At 38.3% G+C, this 21,888-nt stretch overlaps 2 protein-coding genes across 2 annotated transcripts; both read left to right on the plus strand.

The window, feature by feature from the left end:
* The first annotated feature begins 203 nt into the window (after positions 1 to 203).
* LOC117373817 (cytochrome P450 4V2-like) lies at positions 204 to 7,176 on the plus strand. Its single transcript, XM_033969928.2, has 11 exons — positions 204 to 414; positions 1,641 to 1,753; positions 2,003 to 2,088; positions 2,575 to 2,765; positions 3,058 to 3,127; positions 3,206 to 3,332; positions 3,460 to 3,627; positions 3,983 to 4,085; positions 4,848 to 4,982; positions 5,440 to 5,619; positions 6,608 to 7,176. The coding sequence occupies exons 1-11, from the start codon at positions 222 to 224 to the stop codon at positions 6,784 to 6,786; spliced, it is 1,545 nt and encodes a 514-aa protein (XP_033825819.1). The 5' UTR covers positions 204 to 221; the 3' UTR covers positions 6,787 to 7,176.
* Positions 7,177 to 8,970: 1,794 nt separating this feature from the next.
* Positions 8,971 to 18,093, plus strand: LOC117373825 (cytochrome P450 4V2-like). Its single transcript, XM_033969941.2, has 11 exons — positions 8,971 to 9,208; positions 10,040 to 10,152; positions 11,200 to 11,285; positions 12,475 to 12,665; positions 13,600 to 13,669; positions 13,740 to 13,866; positions 14,100 to 14,267; positions 14,670 to 14,772; positions 15,383 to 15,517; positions 16,047 to 16,226; positions 16,690 to 18,093. Exons 1-11 carry the CDS (start codon positions 9,016 to 9,018, stop codon positions 16,866 to 16,868), a joined length of 1,545 nt encoding a protein of 514 aa, XP_033825832.1. The 5' UTR covers positions 8,971 to 9,015; the 3' UTR covers positions 16,869 to 18,093.
* The last annotated feature ends 3,795 nt before the right edge of the window (positions 18,094 to 21,888 follow it).

Consider the following 21,888-nt stretch of genomic DNA (forward strand, 5'->3'; position numbering starts at 1 on the left):
TCAATCATTCACTTTATTGCAATTTCAACACTGACCCTCCTGCATCATCCATATCTGATCAAATACATAATAATAATGCTAAAGGAAGTAACGTTTTTTCAGATTAAAAAAAGTAGGTGGTTCCTCAAAGTCCCCTCCCCCCTGTGTTTGTGTTTATAAAAGTCCAGGCACTTGAAGATCAAGCACTGTGTTTCTAATACAATCGTATACACACAGAGGAAATGGCAGTACTCTTAGGCACCTACTCGCTTCCAATGATCTTGGTCAGCGCTTTCATCTTAGCTCTAACATACATCACATACAAACTGCTAGGTGACTATGTTTCCAAGTATATCACTATGAAGCCCATTCCTGAGATGGGGACAACATTCCCCATCATTGGAAATGCACACCAGCTGAAAACCGACTCAGAAGGTAAGACACTTTTTAAGGGGAACTTTCACACCTGTTAGTCTGGTTAATTGGCTGGATTGGGGGCTAAAGATGAAACACCGTTACTGTTTTCATTTGGCGCGAATCAAACAACGGCTCAAATGAACCAAATGAAGTGAAAACAGAATATCCTGCTTGGTGGCGCTGCATTGCAAATAGTGCAGGAATCAACAACAAAGTAGAAACCGCGTTCACCCATTGACCAGAGGAATGTCCCTACATCATCTGTTTCTTGTTAAATCAAACTGCATCCCATTTTAGCAATGTCACATGCACTCCACAGGGGCTCATGAGCTAACGAGGCATCAGAGCAGGAGAAAGTTTACTTCAGGAACATGAGAGCTGCAGGTAGTGAAGGGACTTTTGGCTCCTTAGTGGGATCTGAATCTTTTGGATCTGTTCTCTTCAAAGCCCCGTTAAAAAGACTGGCTCTTTTTATATTGATTTGTATGACAGAAGTCACAGTGAGAACTTGTTTTATTTACAAGCTAATCACAGGGAGAAATGGCTAAGGCTCAGATCTGTTTAAAATGGTTCAAACTGAGAGTGGGAGTGTGTTTACCATTTGGAATTATGCACAAATAAAACGTTATCATTAGCTGCAGGATACGAGCGGATGAATCACAGAGTTATGACAACTTTATTATCAGTGTCCAAGATAATACACGAGTGCACTATTATATGAGAATAAACACATGTAAATATTGTGAGGATTCGGAACAGCTCTTCGCTTTACAAGGCCGTGTAACTGATTAGCTTCAACACCACTGGTTTTTGTTATTGGTCGTCCCCGAAACCGCAGTCAGCGATTAATAATCTCCTCCTCAATATACGGCTTGTCACGACCAGTGTCTCCTACTTTGATCGTGATTCTGGGATTTATTTTGTTCATACTCACTGCGCTATGGAGGCTTGTTTAGATCAAAAAGGCCGAGTTGGGTTGAATCGCGGCCGGGTAGCGTTCACATCACTAGCGGACTGCACTGGAGTCCACTTAAAACCGTATTGAGACCAGCTCCAGAAATGGTTATTACTTCTCATGTGCATAAAAAAAAAAAAATAACTGTTTTGAAAATTGCACACTTGATATTTCTAAATGTACAATCTTAACTATTGAAAAGGACTTAAAGGAAAGAAAGTGTTCTTCAAATGTTCTTTTTGCATACTGTTTTACTTGTTAATATCAGTGTAAATGCTGTTCTTTCCAGCATTCTTTAACCAGGTGGTGGACCTCAGTAACCAATTCTACACACTACCAATGTATAAGATTTGGATTGGAACTGTCCCTTTTGTCATCCTGTACCATCCTGACACTGTTGAGGTAAAGCACATTTCCTGGGTTCTATAAATGGTCTTATGTAGGAGCAAATTATGTTAGAGCTACTTGGCAAAATGGTAGAAACTTTACAGCTGTTTCGCAAAATGGTAGAAACATCAGTAACCACAGCATACGACTAAATGTACTATATACAGAGGATTTATACTTTGCTTTCATCATTGTTATTGGTAAATCTTAGAAAGAAGTAGAATTCACAATCAAAATGTGTACCATAATTTCTTTATGATACAGGCCATTCTGAACAACCCCATCCACATGGACAAAGCTCACGCATACACCTTCCTCCACCCCTGGCTTGGGACAGGTCTGCTCACAAGGTACAGCTTTATTATGAATCCTGTTTGTTGTATAGTCTAAAAGTGACAGCATTTTCCTCAGAGTGGTGCTATCTCTGCTATTAAACTATAACATACGTAGACAATTGTTTTACTGTTTATTTGTTCTGTTTCTTCTAAGACTCACAAACAAAATAGCAAAATAATAATAACAGTATCATATAGAGCGGGTTAATACGAACATTTTAAGACCAAAATATGTAAAGTGATTTGGATTCGATGGAGCCGGAAGTGTTCTCATACTAACTAACTGAAAATGATCAGTCGGTCATGGTTTTGGCTTAAACCAATCGGGACATATCAGGATATTCAAACTACTGAGTGTGTCACAACAGTAGAACAATCACACACTGCACAAAGCGCTTCCCTCTGCGTGTTTTTCAAGTACGTCTGACTACTAACGTGAATAAGTTCTATGTCGTCTTCTCCCTAACTGTGGCTTTTTTTGTTTTTCCTTAATGCCCACAGCACTGGCACCAAATGGCGACAGAGGAGGAAGATGCTGACCCCAACCTTCCACTTCTCTATTCTGACTGACTTCCTGGACGTGATGAATGAGCAGGCTGAGATCCTGGTGGAGAAGCTGCAGAAGAAGGCTGGCAAGGGAGTGTTTAACTGCTTCCCTGACGTCACCCTGTGTGCTCTGGACATTATCTGTGGTCAGTAGTGTGCATCAAAACCTACTACACGATATGCTAGTGCCACATACAAAGAGAGTAACAGTTTATTCCACTTGCTGTGTGTCAAATGTAACAAAGTAAATTGGTAGTGATCATTTTTTTATGTGTCGGTGCTTCAAAATACCAGCCGCTCCAACTCATTAAGTGGGTGGAGGCTGATGATTATTGCATTTTCCCATGTTTTGAAGTGATTAATAGTTTAGTGATATTTTTTTTGTTTTTGTTTTGTCTTTACCAAGTATTTCAAATGCTTTTCAATATGTCTCCTTAGAAACTGCCATGGGAAAGAAAATCTATGCTCAGAGCAATTCTGAGTCTGAGTATGTCAAGTGTGTGAACAAGTAAGATTCAAAATCATTTTTCAGCTTCATTTGAACTGTTTAGTTGTTTAGAGTTACATTCACTGGTTGTCTTTTCAGAATGAGTGACATTGTGAGTCGAAGACAGAGGGCTCCCTGGTTTTGGTCAGATTCTCTATACTATATTATTGGAGATGGCAAAGAACACGACAAGACACTGAAAGTTCTCCATTCCTTCACATACAAAGTGAGTCAACATCACTCCATCATTGGACTTGTACCATCACAGACAGTCAATAGTACATTTTTATCTAAGTTAACATACGGAAATGCTGAAAACCCTACACCCAGATAAAATACTTTTTTGTTACTAGGTAATAAATGAGAGAGCAGAGAACATTTCCAACATTGAATCAGACAGTGAGACAGACGGAAAGAAGAGGCGAGCGTTCCTGGACATGCTCCTGAAGACCACAGATGAAGAGGGACACGGCCTGAGCCACAGGGACATTCAGGAGGAGGTGGACACCTTCATGTTTGAGGTGGGACATTGTTATAGAATGGATGAAAAGTATATTCATTTTCAGTGATGTATCCCATTATCAAATGAGCACCACAAACATCACACCTAAAATGTGCGTTGTAAAGGTCCTATATTATACAAAACAGCTGTTATGAGTTATTTAGTCTTTCATTATAAACATGGCTACAATTTTGTGCATATCGTCAAACATAATATAAAAGTAATAGTAAATATTTGGACTGCCTCAATTTCAAGAGCTTAAAATGTGTTTATTTTTACATAATGCTGATGGTTATTTGCAGGCTAGTTTACATGCTGTTACAAGTTTCCATTAAGACGTTCTTTGCACAATTTTAATCTGCATCTGTCTCCAGGGTCATGATACCACGGCTGCTGCCATGAACTGGGCTCTACACCTGCTGGGCTCCCACCCCGAGGTGCAGCGTAAAGTGCACCAAGAGCTGGACGAGGTGTTTGGTAAGATCAACATGCATAAAACTTTTTTACTTTCTTTAACTTTTTATGTTTTTGTATAAAAAAAAAAAAAAACAGCCCTATGCATTGGTCAAGAATTATTATGTATGTATTTATATAGTGTTTTCAATTCCTATCTGTTATTTTATTGCAAACTATGTGAAAAAACATATATTCAAAAGACCAAAACAAGTAAGAGAAAACACTATGAATGTTTATTAAAGATCCCCTGTTATCTTGTCATTTTATATTCTTGATATTGGGAATGTTACCATGTTAAATTCTGATGAAAGCATGAACTATAAAAACATGTGTGCGTAGAAAAGACCTGTCTACACTTGCCGATATATTGCTGAAATAAATACAGACGATAAACAATAATAATGAAACTAAAACATAAAGCAGAATTATCCCAAAACCTATTCTAAATGTACAAAATTGTTAAAAAATATATAAATAAATAGCATAATGCAACACTTAGTTTGTCTTTATAATGACTGATGAAAGATCGTAATCCAACCTTCTGTACCTAAAAACAGCAAAATTACCAAAATTTCCCCACTAGTACAGAGAAAAAAGTCCCCACCATAAATAATGACCTCCAAAAATTATTCTGCCTGTCATGTATTGAATGACAAGTCGATATAGTGATTATCCTAGTGTAGAATTACCCCAACCCCCATGTTTATTAGGTTGTTTGTTGACTTAAGACGCCCTTGTAAGTGAACAGAAAATTGTCAGTGAGAATTTATGTGATGTATTCAGGGACATCAGAGAGGCCCATAAACATGGAGGACTTAAAGAAGCTCAGGTACCTTGAGTGTGTGATCAAAGAGGGACTTCGGCTCTACCCCTCCGTCCCTTTCTTTGCCCGACGCATTTGCCAGGACACTACCATCAGTAAGTACAGTGCTCCAGTATTTGTTAGATCCAGCTTTATTTACACTCAATATGATAGAACAGATATTTTGAGATTATATACTACTTCATTCAAAAGTACATTTAAAGGTCCTGTATTACACAAAATTGACTCTTGTGAGCTTTAAGTCGTGTTATAATGTTGTTACCTCCTCAAAAACAAACCTGGAGTTGTGTTTTGTTTCATTCACACATCTTGGAGTAATGCTCTATTATTAGTCTGTACATCTCCAAAGCTCAAAATGCTTTGCTCCACCTTGTGATGTCATGAAGTGGCAGTTTTCCAGGGAAGCAACATTATAACATAGATTTTAAAAAATAGCGCAATATGAGCCCTTTGACTATGAATATACTTCATAGATTAAAGTATTCAGCCAATGGATTTGATGATCCTCATGTTTCTTTCTCTAAAATCTCTCAAATTTGCATTTTTCGGCAGAAGGCTATAAAGTTCCCAAAGGTTCCAACGTCATACTCTTCGCATATGTGCTGCATCGAGACCCACGTTACTTCCCAAATCCGGAGGAGTTCAGACCAGAGCGATTCTTCCCAGAAAACTCAGTGGGACGACCTGCATACGCCTACATACCCTTCTCTGCAGGACTACGCAACTGCATTGGTAATTTGACTTAATCAAATCCTTTATGGACTTGATGATGGATTCGTAATAGGCTGGAATGGATTGGACTTGGTAATTGGACTTGGTAATGCTTAATTGGACCTGGTCTGTAGACTTGGTAATGATTAATTGGACTTGGTCATTGGACTTGGTAACTGGACTTGGTCATGCTTGATTGAACTTGGTAATTGGACTTGGTAATGCTTAGTTGGACTTGGTAATGCTTAATTGGACCTTGTCTTTGGACTTGGTAATGCTTAATTGGACTTGGTAACTGGACTTGGTAATGCTTAGTTGGACTTGGTAATAATTAATTGGACTTGGTCATTGGACTTGGTCATGAATTGGACTTGGTAATGCTTAGTTGGACTTGGTAATTGGACTTGGTAATGCTTAGTTGGACTTGGTAATTGGACTTGGTAATGCTTAATTGGACCTGGTCTTTGGACTTGGTAATGATTAATTGGACTTGGTAATGAATTGGACTTGGTAACTGGACTTGGTAATGCTTAATTGGACCTGGTCTTTGGACTTGGTAATGCTTAATTGGACTTGGTAATGGATTGGTAATAGGCTGGAATTGATTGAATTTGTAAATGGATTATGATTAGACATGGTAATTGGACTTAATCAAATGCCTAATTAAATGTCTGCAAATGATATTCAGATATTCAGAAGCCCACCCTGTTGTTTTTATATATCCCTAAATTGCCACTTTTTCATTCTCAGGTTATTTTACTGTAGTTCATGAAGAGCACAAGATGATTTTTCTTTTTTCCCCCTTTCTTTTTCTTTTATGTATTGGTATTTGCTCATCTGGCTCATCTTTCTCTTATATCTTACATTTTGGAGCAAAGGAGGGATTACGGCTCATAAAAAAAAAAGACAAAATAAAAATATCCTTCGATGTAAAGTGTAGATGAGGTGGATATAGAAACCAATACTGGCAAAGACAGAAGCTTAGTTGTGTTGTTTGGCCTTCTTTCAGGCCAGCGTTTTGCCCTGATGGAGGAGAAGGTGGTGTTGGCGTCCATATTGAGGAGCTTCACTGTGGAGGCGTGTCAGAAACGAGAGGAACTACGTCCAGTAGGAGAACTCATCCTACGTCCAGAGAAGGGCATTTGGATTAAACTCGAGAGAAGGACTCCAGGAGCCTCTGCACAATAACTTTTACTGTTTTTCTTGCCCAATGCTTTGTATTTATCTAACAGAATTAATACATAAATAAACCTTGGTCACTTCAATCTGCATTTTCATACAGCTTATAAATCACGATCTAATGTCAGCTGTAAACTACCGATATTTATTATTTTTGGACACACTTTCCATTTATGTTTTTTATTTTTTATTTTCATGACGATTTACATTGTAGATTCTCATTGAAAGCACCAAAAGTATGAATCAACACGTACAGAATGCAGTAAACAAATGATGAATTCAAAATTACTGAAAACTTAACAAGAGCCACACTTTGTTTTGATCACTACTTTGCACTTTTGGCTTTTCTTGACCCTGACAAGGCACAGGCGTGAAGTGAAAAAATATTTTGTTGAGTTATTAAACTTTATTCCACATATCTTGCTACATATATTTGATGTCTTTTGTATGTATATAAAATGTAAAAAATAGTAAACAGCATAATAAAGAACAAATTGAATGAGAAGATGTGTCCTGTCAGAGATGATACCCCCAGAGTCACAAAGATCAGCGCAGTGCATAGGCCTGTCACAATATTCACTATATGGGGTCAATATTTATCATGTCTACATTTTCTTTGCATTACTGGGATTTTTTTTAACCTATACGATAATATTTAAGCCATAAAAGTTTGAATTAACAGTTTATATGATTCATTATAGATGCAAACTAAGGACTAGTGTTTCATTCTGCTGTTTATTTATTGCAGCTTGTGATTTTTTTTTTAAACTATATTCTAGATTTAGAATAGTTTTTGTGGTTTAAATCTGCTCTTGGGTTTTTGTCAGTGTCATTTGTTTCACTATAATCGTTTATCATCTATTATTTACTTCAGCGATATATCGAACTTCAAAATGTGTTATCATGACAAGTCTACCAGTCATATATTTGGCAGACATGCAGTAGTACACAAGTACACAAATGATCTAGTCTAAAGTCCATTATATAGTTTTACAAAGCTGTCAGGCTGTAAGATATCATAGACATAATGAAATCTCCATTAAACAATACCAGCCGATATCAGTTACCATAAAAGATAAAGATTTGGGAAAAGAGCCTATCTGTTGTGCGGTCTCAAACAGAACACTCTGGACCGGCACTGAGGACCCAGTGTTCCAGCTCCTCACTACACTCACAATGACAATTTCAACATCTTTTTCACACAGACTTATAGTAGAAGTTCTTTTTTTTTCCTGTATCAATCTTTGGATAGACACGAAGAACAAGATGTACTGTGAAAGGAACTTTTCCAACAAATGATGGCCTTCAAATCATATCATACACATAATATAAGAGAGAGTGGCATAATTGCATTCAATAATATCATTTATTTATTTTATTTTATTTATTTATTTAAAAGGGACAATGCACATTAATAAACACCAGTAAAAAATACACGTGTAAATGTGCCGAAGTTAACTGCACAGCTAATTTTCATTCGCAGTCCCTCGACATCTAAAACGAGACAAGAGACAGGACAACACAAACAACAATCAAACAACTCCACAGATCACAAAAAATTCACACTCCATATGGTCTAAAGTGCCTATTTATAAAGTGCGTATGTGGTTAAAGTGCTTCCAGTAATTTTAAAGTTCTGTAGTGTTCTAATAAATATGTTAATTTAGTTTAAAGCCAGTTCAGTCCAGATGTGTTAGTCGTCTCCTGCCGCTCAGAGACGACCAAGACACCGGAGTTTACAGAGCGCCTTCAGGTCCTAAAACATTCATACATATATCGTCAATATTTCTTATCGTGACAGGGATAGAGACACAGACACAGTTCAAAAGAGTTCATATAAATTGGCAGCCTGGTCAGAGCTCCAAGGTGTCCACTGCTCCAACATTATAAGGCCTAAATGACCAGTCAAAGGCCAAATTAATGTTGATTTAGTCCAGGCCCAACTGAACCAAAGTCTCTTAAGGGCTGTATGACCAGTCCCCTGTCAATCATTAACATTGCAATAAGTACAACACAGTGTTTAGCAGTTTATTTACCTGCCCTCATCTTCTCCTACTTCATGAGTATGTCTAATAGCTCTGCCCGATTAAAAGGCAGTATATTTCTACTGAGTTAGCCAGGAAGTAGGCCGTCCCCCAAAGCCCCCGCCCACCTCCATTTATTCACCTAAAGTGTCTAGAGACCAGAGGACCACGCGCTGTCTTTCCAGTACAAACAACCTGCATACACACAGAGGAAATGGCAGTACTCGTGGGCAGCTACTCGCTTCCAATGATCTTGGTCAGTGCTTTCATCCTGGCTCTAACATACATCACATACAAATTGCTAGGCGACTATGTTTCCAAGTATATCACTATGAAGCCCATTCCTGAGATTGGGACAACATTGCCCATCATTGGAAATGCACACCAGATGAAAATGAATCCAGGAGGTAAGACACAATTTTATACATCTAAAGCACAGGACCGTGTATCAAAATACTACTACAACTAATAATAATAAGTGGTGAGAGCATGTGAAGTGCCCTCTGCTTGTTTATTATTGACCAGAGTCTTTCACTGTTGATTTTGATTTAACCGACTCCGGTGGTTAAAAATCATTGACCCCGTTTAGCCGTAAATGTAACTGCGGTGGTGATTTTGAGCTTTACAAAAATAAATTTAATTGAAGTACCCTTCAGTTGAAAAAGTCACACATGTCAACCTAATTAATAATAATAATCATAGTGATAATAACAACAACAACAACAACAACCACAATAATAATAATAATAATAATAATAACAACACATACATATTCAGAATTTAAAAAAAAAAAAGGATCTCAACAGTGAATGCCCACCTCACAGCTCCAGAACTAAATTCCCCAATAATTTTTCTCATATATGTTCCAATAAAAATAAAAATAAAGTTCAAAAGCTTGATCGAGGCTAACCAGCTACGTGATAACTCATAACCACAAGACATATCATTTTATTTCAAATCTATTTCTGAAACTCTATGAACCGATATGTTATTAAAACATCTTGCAGACTCTTGTGTTTTAAATATACTTTTTGGACTTAAAACAGTATTAGTTAGCACGTGGCTGGTTAGCCTCTGATGTCTCTGAACTTTTGGGAAAGATGAATGGGAAATGAACTTCCGGAAGCTGAGTGGGCCGTCACGGTTGAGCTCCATTAACTACTGAAGATGTTTTGTTTTGCTGTTTCAAGTACGACTTCTACAATTTCTTGCTAATCATTATTATAAATGGTTTGCAGAATTTTTCTCCCAGATCCAGGAGCTCACCAGGGAGTTTTACGCATTACCACTGTTCAAAATCTGGATTGGTACTATCCCATTTGTCGTCTTGTACCATTCTGAAACTGTCGAGGTAGGAGCACAAATCAAATGGCAACTATAAAAACACTATATACTGTTTGTGATTGTGACAAATTTTACATATCACAGCAATATAAAATTATGTACATGCACAGCAACAACCACACAGCCGACAGTTTTACTAACACTTTGACTTCGCGTAGACCTAGAAATAATATCGTAAACTAAAGTACAAATTTTGTTTGTTTTTTCTTTTTCTGTTTTTTTATATATTTAATGCAAGACAAACATAATGATCAGTCAGATACAGTACTGATAAGTGGAAATAAGACACACCTAGACATACCAAGACATACAGCAATACAACATGATGAAGATGAATTAACACGTACTTCTCTAACGCTAACTTAAACAACTGTAAGACTAACATTCACTCTAAAGCTACTCATTTCTATCCTGTAAATGTGACTTTTTAGTGTTGATATCAGCTCAAATGAGTCTTTAGCATCGTTTAGTATCTGATTTTTGGATATTCTTTGGTCAGTTGGGGGTGTTTGTTTTACCTGGCAGTATGTACTGAGCTGAACTATATTAGCCCTGTTTACTCTGCGACAGTCTAAACTCGGCTGAACTCCAGACCATAGAAACGCCCCTTGTTTATCTGCACTGCGTAGTAGGTCACCCACCCCTTTTTTACAATGTTTACTACACACTTTAACTGCACACTTTTACTGCACACTTTTACTGCACACTTTTTCCTGATGTACCTTTTCCTGATTCCTGATTGATTTCGATACTCAATATTGATTCTGACACCACGATTATAATAATACACTGACCATAGAATGTGACTTTCGACATTAAATCGTAGGTCTTTCTTTTATATTCCCATGTGGCCTTATGTCTGTGTAATCCCTCAGTCGTCCAGGTAGGTTCAATAGTGGTCAATGGGCGTGTACTTGTCTTTGTGTCTTCTTTACTATTCAGGAAAGATTAATTTCTGTCCTGAGAATATGACTGTTTTTTAGTACAGGTTTTAGTATCTATTAATATCTGATTTTTCAATACTTCTGACATGACGGCATTTGTTTTCACGCAGGCCATTTTGAACAACCCCATCCACATCGACAAGGCCTATGCATATTCATTCTTGCACCCCTGGCTTGGCACAGGTCTTCTCACAAGGTACAATCTCAAAATCAAGTGTGATAGAAGCTGACTTAAAAGTATGTCCAACAACTTTTAAGAGTTCGTGAATGTATTTAACGCTGGTGTTTTACTTCTATGGGGTATTAACTGTTCACACATAACACATTTAGACCGCCATGTTATTTTTATTGTTGAAAATGCTAGATTTGCTGCTATGCTATACAACTCATTCAAATGTTTCAGTCACTTCGCCTTCAGAGCGCTATCACAACACAATATATTCCTCTAATGACGCTACTGCACATCACATGAGGTTTGTGAAGTTGTAGTATACCGTTTTCTATCATGTTTTTGTATATTTGTGAAAATCTGTCGTATGAAAGCCTGGGTGGCGTAGGCTTGTGGGCTGAGTCTTACAAGCCCGTATTGGTAACCGTAAGGAGGGTTCAAATAGTGATCGGGAGATATTAAGGTTGCTCAAACATAAATGATGACATATTAAACCACTTCAGGCAATTTTGTATATTAACTCCTCTTTAAGAGCTATTCAAATGCTAAATATAAAATGAAAACATATAATATGATTAGAGATAGACCAATATTTGGATTTTTCAGCGTATCGGCTATCGGCCTAATATCTCCAGCGCAGGTCGATATTTTGTTTTGGTCAATCTGCTGCCTAGAAAATACATGCAAAGCTTTATTTTAACACTTTAATACGAAGCGACATCTGCAAGTAATACACAGCTCTCTTAAAGGTTTGTGATAAAAACAAAAACAAAAACAAAAAAACATACTGGTGGATCTCTAATTATGATTAAACAAAATAAAAAATAATAACCTTTTGTACACATGTGAGTAGGAAGTCTAGGCTGTACTCAAGGAAAGTTAACTTGATATGTGCTGTCTTTACTTTAATTAATATTTGGGGGTAAATAATATCAATTTCTTTAAAAAATATGTCGTAAAGGGTCTACCCTGATTACAAAAAGTCAGTACTTCAACCGCTGAGCCACTGTCACTCCATGAACAATTAACATACTTCACTGTTTATACTTTCATTACTATGTGCAATATCTAGTACTGTCAGCAGGTGGCACTATAGGAATGGATTTGGTTAGTGCTCCAGTCTATGAAGACCTTCAAGAGCAACGTGAATGACAATGTTGGTAGTTTCCTTTATATGTTCTTGTAATTCTAATATTTTCTGTGTTTATGGCCACAGCACTGGCACCAAATGGCGACAGAGGAGGAAGATGCTGACCCCAACCTTCCACTTCTCTATTCTGACTGACTTCCTGGACGTGATGAATGAGCAGGCTGAGATCCTGGTGGAGAAGCTGCAGGAGAAGGCTGGCAAGGGAGTGTTTAACTGCTTCCCCCATGTCACCCTGTGTGCTCTAGACATTATCTGTGGTCAGTAGTGCGCATCAAATCACCTCAGTCGCATACATTGTGTAGTCAGCAGTAGGACCTGGGACTGAGAGATCCCAGAGGCCCACCTCACATGTGTTTTATAAAACATTAAAATTTAACTATGCTCATCTTGACCTGAGATATTTGAAGTTACATTTAATAGAATAGACAGTGCGATATGACCACTGAAAACAAGTTGTCGCTTTTTCCAAAAATATTTTATAAATAATAATAATAATTATTATTATTATTTATTTATTTTTAATACAAGCAAATATAACAAAGTTAAATGCACTTTTCATACTCTATAAACACCTTTTTACATTTAGCAAGCATTATTCTTTGGGTACAAGGTAAACAAGACAAACCCAATTCAAGTTCAGTACAATTTGCTTCAAATATATATATATATATATATATATATATATATATATATATATATATATATATATATATATATATATGTATATATATATATATATATATATATATATATGTATATATATATATATATATATATATATATATATATATATATATATATATATATATATATATATATATTTTTTTTTTTTTTTTTATACAGCCCTTATCTGCAGGGATGAAAGCAGGATTTTATGTGAGCGTCAATCCAGTGATAGACCCTCCACAGGTGCACTAGCATACGGCATAACCAATCAGCAATTCACTTTTTACAAGTCAACTGGAACAGACCTCAGATGCAATCAATTCTTGCACATGTTCACTTGCCATTTGGGAAAGCAACAGCTAGCAGTCTATGTCCATGTATATATACTGTACAGTTTACAGTCAGTGTATGCAGTCAAAGCTGCTCTGAGAGTAAACATGCAAGATGTTTGCAACATTTGGCAATGTTGCAAAAAATGTAATCATTGACCACAGCTGTTGTTATTATTGTTGCATGTCTTTGTAGAAACTGCCATGGGAAAGAAAATCTATGCACAAAGTAATGCCGAATCCGAGTATGTCAAGTGTGTATACAGGTATGTGAGCAATATACATTTACTTGCATGTTATATTATTTATAATTTTAAACTCTGTTTGCTCCCTCAGAATGAGTGACATTATCAGTCGGAGACAGAGAATGCCATGGTATTGGCCGGAGTTTTTGTACTATTCTATAGGAGACGGCAAAGAGCATGACAAGATCCTCAAGGTTCTCCATTCCTTTACATACAAAGTGAGTGATCACATCCCCATTCTTACACATAACATAAATGTAAACAGACATTCTAGCGGACAATGAGTGTGCTGCATTTTGAGTAGATTAAAACCAAAAGTCAAAACCAAACCCAGTAAAACTATATAAAATAGCCATCCAATATACAACAGCAACCAAAAAGGAAAGTTCACTGATGGTAATATGAGAATTCAAAGACATTAGAAACTAACACATCTAACACTGGCTGCAAGGTTATCAATGAGAGAGCGGAGAACATTTCCAACTCTGAATCAGACAGTGAGACAGACGGAAAGAAGAGGCAAGCGTTCCTGGACATGCTCCTGAAGACCACAGATGAAGAGGGACACAGCATGAGCCACAGGGACATTCAGGAGGAGGTGGACACCTTCATGTTTGAGGTGGGTGTGAATGACTAATGACTAATCAAAACAATCTGTGAAGTCCATTAGACTGATACAGTGGCTCTCAAACCTTTCACACCAAATACCACCATAGAAAAGATTTTGCTTTTTGAGGACCACTAGATCTAAACCAGGTCTAATCTAGGACTATATTGGGTCTTAAAGTAGACTGCATCATTTCCACTGTACTTCTAAACAAGAAATTGCCCAAAGGAGGACAAAAAAGTGGATAAACTGAATTCTGAATTAGATAAATCCACAAACTGACAATGTGAAGGTGCTCCAGTCGTAAAAGTACCACAGTTTCAGAAACACTGGACTGGACATTGACACTCTGCTTACTCCAGGTTCCTGTATAACTGAAACACTGCTGTAATACCCAGCTGTCCCTCTCCTCAGGGTCACGATACCACGGCTGCTGCCATGAACTGGGCTCTACACCTGGTGGGCTCTCATCCTGAGGTGCAGTGTAAGATACACCAAGAGCTGGATGAGGTGTTTGGTAAGATCAACATGGCTGCTCTGATATGCTGACTTCACACGTGTGGCCTTTTCACCTCCAGCTCTATCTTAGAACATGCAAGAACTTACAAACTGAATATAAATCAGTTTAATTTGGTTTTGCACAGATAAGAAAAACATTTCAAATTCGATTTTGATACTAAGGATTTAACAATATCAACAATACCACTGATAATACCGCAATCAAGGTAAAACATGTATCTTTTTAGTAATCCAACGTACTTTTCATACACACAGTAGAAGTACTTTCTTTGTTACTGTGAGATCTTATACTAGTTTTGATTAAGCTCAAAAAAGAAAAAGAGCAGACACACTGGAGTTGATTATAGGGCAAATTCTGCTTTTGTTAAAGTTTTGGTAACCTCAAGAACTTATGAACACAAGGAAAAACAAAGATTAAAGAGAATTACAGTTCAAATGCCCCTATATGTGCAGAGATAAATGTTTTACTTGCAATTGAGTAACAGTGGCACTATTATTATTGCACTCAAGAGTATTTTTATGCTACTCTACCAACTATTACAGGTAGGGTACATGCTGTACTACAACAGTGTGACTGCATTACGTGGGTGTTTATGTGGTGCGTTCAGGAACATCAGAGAGGCCTATCAACACAGAAGACCTGAAGAAGTTGCGCTACCTGGAGTGTGTAATCAAAGAAGGGCTGCGGCTGTACCCTTCAGTCCCGTTCTTCGCACGCACAATCTGCCAGGACACCACCATCAGTGAGTACTACCCAGCAGCTCATTATTCTCACTACAATGTTCACTGTTGATACTTTGCAGTTGATGTCATCCACATTCCCTGGGGGTGTCACGCTAACTGTAGTCACAGCTCTGTCTGAAGCTCTGTTAAGACATAAATTTGTTTTAACACAATATGGCAAGAAAAAAATGACTTCCCCCTCACGCTAGCAAGCATTAGCCAACTGTTTTTCAGGTAGTCACACTCATACTTTTGTTGAAAATCACCTAAATGCGACTGTAAACGCTTGCACTGATCACAGGCTCCTGAAAATGTGGTGCTTTTGAATTCGTCTTTGGCTATGTTTGCTAATGTGGACATTGTATCACCATGGTAACCGCTGAACATCCTGCCATGGACATACATGCATTGTCTCTCTGGTGTAATGTCACTGCAAAGTATCAATATACAATAAATAAAGTATAATGTTGGACAATTTATCACGTACAATAAGTTCAATATCATTTCTGTCCCTACTTGAAATGAAATGTTGTCTTGTCATATTTGCAGGAGGCTTTAAGGTTCTCAAAGGTTCCAATGTTGTAGTTGTGACTTATGCTCTACATCGGGACCCGAGGCATTTCCCAGATCCTGAGGAATTCAGACCAGAGCGATTCCTCCCAGAAAACTCAGTGGGACGACCTGCCTACGCCTATGTACCCTTCTCTGCCGGACTACGCAACTGCATTGGTAATTCTTTAAACTTTACGTGTTTCTCGTGAAGGTGGATGGAGTTTAAAATACAGTGGAACACTTCCTGTATTACCACATGACAGTTTTCAGTGTTAAACATGTGTGAATGAAACAAAACACATCTCCAGGTATGTTTGTGATGAGGAAATAACATTGGGGTGACAGTAGCTCAGCTGGTAGTGTTTGTCCTCTGATCTGAAGGTTGGTGGTTCGAAACCTGCTCTCGACATAAACATCACTGGTAGAACATTGTAACAGATGGACGTTAATGGCGTAATATGGACATGTTAATACACTGTTTTCAATGAATATAGCATTTTAAAAACAATAAAAGGTCATATGATGTTCTAAATATGTTATGTGTTAGCAGTCAATACCTACAGAAGTGTAATATTCCCTCTTTAAACATGACTTGCTTAACTTCTTGAAGAGACATTGTTATTTGTATGGTTGTTTCCAGGCCAGCGTTTTGCCCTGATGGAGGAGAAGGTGGTGTTAGCGTCCGTATTGCGACACTTCACTGTGGAGGCGTGTCAGAAACGAGAGGAACTACACCCAGTAGGAGAACTCATCCTCCGTCCACAGAAGGGCATTTATATCAAATTGGAGAAGAGGACCCCGGGGGTGTCTGCAAGATAACTTTCTTCAATATTTTGTAGCTGTCTTGAATTAATATAGAGATAAAACTGTCGTTGACACCTTATTATTGACGTTGCAATTACTTAAACACAAAATGATGAAATAGCACAGGGCCTGGTCTTTAAAAAATCAATAACCTTAAATGCATCATTGGGCATTTCTCATCTATATACAGCTCTAGTGAAGGTATTCTAAGCAGAGAGACATCAAAGTTGCTCTCTCGCAGTTATAAAAAGTTATGCTCACCCTAAAGCAGCCCCTCAGAGAGTTTGAAGGTCGGGCTAATGGCTAACGATCACCAACAACCACCTCCTCAACAACTCCAGGTGTTTGGTTACTGAAATCTGGGGCCTTTAGTCAATGCCAAATGCCCTGTTCCCCTAGAAGTCAATTGTTTTAGTCAGAATTATTTTAAAACCTATTCTACAATCTGGCGTAGCTGCAAAATATTTATATACTTTACATATGAATTCACAACTAATTAAAGGTATAGTATGTAACTCTTTGGAGGTCACACATCGCCTGAATGACTCCATGGAAATAGAAAGTTAAGACCAACTTCCGAAGATTCTCCATGAAGAAATACATTTTATGCCATACTGTGGAATATTATAACCAAAGGAACAACATTTCCATGGAAACAAGCAGTCGGTGATCCTCCTCTACGTCAAAGAAGAGTCAGGTTTGTGGATTCAGGCTTTGAATCTTTTTTTAGTGCAATAAACACAACCAAAATGAAAAAGCATGGTTTTATTTTTGTGCTAAAAAGTGACATACTGGTGCTTTACATGAATTTCCCAGAGATGTGATGTTTTGACTTTGTACAGTAAATCTAACCATGCAAGAATGACTTTGAAGATGGGTTGCTCAGTCTCATCATTCATTCCTGCAGCTCAAAAATAATGAATGGAGCGTTTTAATGTATTCCGCATTCACACGCCCTTCCTTGGTGTGCTGCTAAATATTTATGCAGATAATCATTTCCTGTGAGGACATATTTGTGTGTGCGTGAGAGTTGGAACAGCACACATATGTGGAGATCACTGACCCCAATAATCCTCTTTCTACCGGCATACACATCTCTTTCCTGGTTGGAGCTGAGCTGTTGTCAAGGCAACTGCACGAGTAGGCGGGGCGATGGCAGATAAAAGCGAGTGGTCCTGTTTCTCAGTGGGACTCTGGGATGAGCAGCGGAGCGGCAGAGGCATTAGCCCTGGCGCTTCTTGCTGGGACGCAGGTTAAAGGTCTTAGTCGGTAGTGATTAACCTTGTAAGTACAGCAGGGGTTAGGACTGTCAAAAGTATCAAAACACAGATACTAATCAATACTAAAACAGTATCGAAACTTTTTATTATTATCTTCATGGTATCAGAATCAGTATTGAGTCTATTCCTTAGTATCGAAAAGAAGAGAAAAGAAATCGAAAAGAGTTTGAATCTAGTAAGGGTAAGATGTCACTTGTTTTACCAACCAGAATTTTTCATGTAGACGCAAATTGGTGCCTTATGTGTCATTGGTTAGTAATAGTAAAAGAAAAAGTTTAATCTTTCAACTGGACAAAAGTTTTATGAGTTGGTTCATGTTAATAGTGACATTGGGTAACAGTAAACATCAATACAACATTGAGTTTACCAGATTTGTACAACTATGATTTATGTTAAAGGTCCAGAGCAAAATTTTGTTAAAGGTCCAGAGCTAACAGAACTTGTATCTTTAATACCAATTGGCACATTAATTAAAACTAAAATGTATTATCTAAACAGGGCACATTGGTAAAGTGGTTGATGGGTGCTCGCCAAGAGATATCAGATTAGACAAAAGACACTCAGGTTTGCCTACACTATAAATACCAAACAAGACCCCATTTTGTACTAATGATAATTTCATTTATTGAACGGTGGCAGGTAGAAACAAGTAAACTCTTTGGAATTATCATTATAAGAAAATGATTACCTTTAATATCTTTAATAAAATGATTCAAATATATATATTTTTAATCAGGGAAGCTCCAAGATAGAAAGGCATAAGGGTAAAGTTCACCAAACACAAGATGGAACATCACCATCAGGGGTCACCAGTGCACCCATGTCAGACCTTAGCTCCTGATCAAAACAACATTTCGTTATGCAACCACAGCAGTTATATTTTAACAATGCTTATAATAATAAAATAGGAACAGTATTCCCCCTTTTTGATCCATTACACACAGTCCACAGAATTTTATGTGTTATCCCAACCAGCAGTTCATGAGTCCCCAATGTCCAACATCTGGAAACATCTCTGTGTCTTCCATAAAGTGGAAGCTTTAACTGGCCACTGCACTGGCCAACCTCTGTGCGGACTGGACCTCTACAACCCACAGGTGTCACCATGGGGCAATTATTCCAAAATACAATTTAACTGGAAACAGTCAAAGCAAAACAGCTTTGAGCGCTCCAGTGACGCTGACAGCTGGCAACAATCGTCAGGGGAAAGTGCTGGATTATTGTTTGTTTGCCCAAAACGACCAGCACTATAATGTGTAACAGCAACAGCTCCTACCTGCAGACACAGACGCATGAAGAAACACACAAACTGTTTGTAGATATGATTAACAATCTGTATAGTTACAACTCTTTAAACTCTACTCTATCATGACATAAATGGGCTAAAGTCTTCATCAAACCTACACCATTAGTCTTCATCTGGCCTTTCCCACCCCCACATAAACCACTTCAGTGTGGAAACACTGCCCTTCTCCAATCCCTCAACAGCTCCTCCTCAAAACTCCCAGCAGCACTTCAGCCAACACATGACGTATGTTACTGGATCTACACACTGCTGCTCTCATGTATGTATTTTTCATCTATAACATTCAAGGGAAGCTATTCTAAGCACACATTACTGCATCTGGTGTTGTCACCATTTTAAAGTCCAAACTTGAACTTGAATGAAATGAAAGAATACTCGAAACTCAATATTGACTCCATTACTGCAATGGAAAAAAAAAAAAAAAAAAACACTATTTAGACAAAAGAATGAGATTTTCAACATTACATAATTCTATATATTTTATACATTTTTATATATTTCTATGGTATATGGATTTCACCTCTCACAACAGGGACATAGGGCTGGATTTTGAGAAGCTTTTGTTGTTTGCTTTTTGTTTTATTTCTACTTTATGAATGAATGACCTGCACAACCTGCAAAGGCCAAATATTAAATGAACTTTATTTATATTAAAATTCCACCCTTTGTTCCTTTTCCAGAAAACGGATTATGATCCTGTCAGAATCGTGTCATGAGCAGTTTCCCCTCTCCTCTTCCTCGCCTCACTCTCTTCACCTATTGTGTTGCATGTGTAATACTTGACCCCTTTCACACAGGGGAGGCTTCTCTCTACCACAGCTGATGTAGCACCTATGGATGTAAACAAACACAAAAGCTTGCACAGCTCTGGCATTGCTCCATCAGACTCCATGTCTTTAAAAATAACAAGTAGTAGCAGTTTTCCTCTTTTTCCCTGCAGGACTCTGTTGGTGTAAGGGACTTGAAGTTAAGATTTTAATCTGCATCAAACAAATGGTCACATGTTCTCATAACACTCTGAAATGCATCCTGTAGAAACCTGTGCCTTGTCTCATCAAACTGTCCTGGATTTACTAGTTCAAGAAACTACAGCCTTTCTAAGTCTGAAAAACGCCTTGAAATCTGTTCAATGACATTGTGATGGCCATGTACAGCTTTCTGTAGAACTCTTGAGAGGTAGAAAGTTGTGCCTGACGCCTCTTTCTCCTGGGCTCATCTTAAGGGTCTTTGTGAAGTCATTGGCTTTTGAGAAACCAGTTGGAAAGTCTCCTTTGATCTTTTCTCCTTTGCAAAGGTCAGGGGAGAATCTATATTGTTTTGCATTGCCCTCTGCTGGACAGTGTCAAAAACAACATCTGGTTGTAAGCAAAAAGAAAATAAACTACCCCAGGTCAATAATGTCATCCATGTTCTCATCTGCCACTGTCCCATTAAACTCCTGGCAGAGTTACATCACAGTTGTGCTCATTATACGAGAGGTAAAAGTTAGAACATTCTGTAGTCCCCAGAAACGACACTATCTTTGTAGATTTGAAAAAAACGTGGCAAACCCAGAGAGTGTTGCAAAGAAAACTCTTGACTGGGACAAGCGCTGAACTCCCAGGGACAATACTAGGATCAGCCTGAATGCATAAAAATACACAAATGTGGAACAGCTCAGCACACAAACTCGATGACCTCTCTAAATTGTCTTTCCTTAAATGCGTTTCTCCCTCTCTCCTCTCTCTCATCTTTCCTCTGTGCTCTCCTTTGTCCCGTCCTCTCTCTCCTCAATGTTCTGTCTTCTCTCCACTGTCCTCTCTCCTTTGTCTTCTCTCTCTTCTGTCCTCTTTCCACTGTCTTCTCTCCTCTCTTCTCTGTCCTGTGTTCTTTCCTCTGTCCTCTCTTCTGTCCTCTCTCCACTGTCTTCTCTGTCCTCTGTGCTCTTTCCTTTGTCCCCTCTCCTCTGTCTCTCTCCTTTGTCCTTTCTCTCCCTGTCTCTGTCCTCTCTCTCCTTTGTTCTCTCTCTCCACTGTCTTCCCTCCTCTGTGCTCTTTCCTCTGTCCTTTCCCTCCCTGTCTCTCTGTCCTCTCTCCTTTGTTCTCTCCCTCCTCTGTCTCTCTCTCCTCTGTCTCTCACTCTTGTCCTCTCTCTCCTCTGTCTCTCACTCTTGTCCTCTCCCCTCTGTCTCTCTCTCCTTTCTCCTCTTTCCTCTCTCTCCTCTGTCTCTCTCTCCCCTCTGTCCTCTCTCTCCTTTCTCCTCTGTCCTCTCTCCCCTCTGTCCTCTCTCTTTTCTCTCCTCTGTCTTCTGTCCTCTCTCCCCTCTGTCCTCTCTCTTTTCTCTCCTCTGTCTTCTGTCCTCTCTCCTCTGTCTTCTCTCCTCGTCGACCAGCACAAGCGTCCGGGAGTGCTCTGTCCACACATACACAGACCGTATGCCGCTTGACATCTGGGTGGGACTTTTTTTTTT

Source organism: Periophthalmus magnuspinnatus, chromosome 1 (genome assembly GCF_009829125.3).
Source record: "Periophthalmus magnuspinnatus isolate fPerMag1 chromosome 1, fPerMag1.2.pri, whole genome shotgun sequence".
Classification (NCBI taxonomy): Eukaryota; Metazoa; Chordata; class Actinopteri; order Gobiiformes; family Gobiidae; genus Periophthalmus; species Periophthalmus magnuspinnatus.

Bases quoted from the DNA above. Each gene is read 5' to 3' on its own strand.
- LOC117373825 (XM_033969941.2), top strand. From the start codon at position 9,016: ATGGCAGTACTCGTGGGCAGCTACTCGCTTCCAATGATCTTGGTCAGT. The intron at 13,670-13,739 runs GTATGTGAGCAA...TTGCTCCCTCAG, and splicing joins TATGTCAAGTGTGTATACAG to AATGAGTGACATTATCAGTC. The intron at 14,268-14,669 runs GTGGGTGTGAAT...CCCTCTCCTCAG, and splicing joins TGGACACCTTCATGTTTGAG to GGTCACGATACCACGGCTGC.
- LOC117373817 (XM_033969928.2), top strand. From the start codon at position 222: ATGGCAGTACTCTTAGGCACCTACTCGCTTCCAATGATCTTGGTCAGC. The intron at 2,766-3,057 runs GTCAGTAGTGTG...ATGTCTCCTTAG, and splicing joins TGCTCTGGACATTATCTGTG to AAACTGCCATGGGAAAGAAA. The intron at 3,628-3,982 runs GTGGGACATTGT...ATCTGTCTCCAG, and splicing joins TGGACACCTTCATGTTTGAG to GGTCATGATACCACGGCTGC.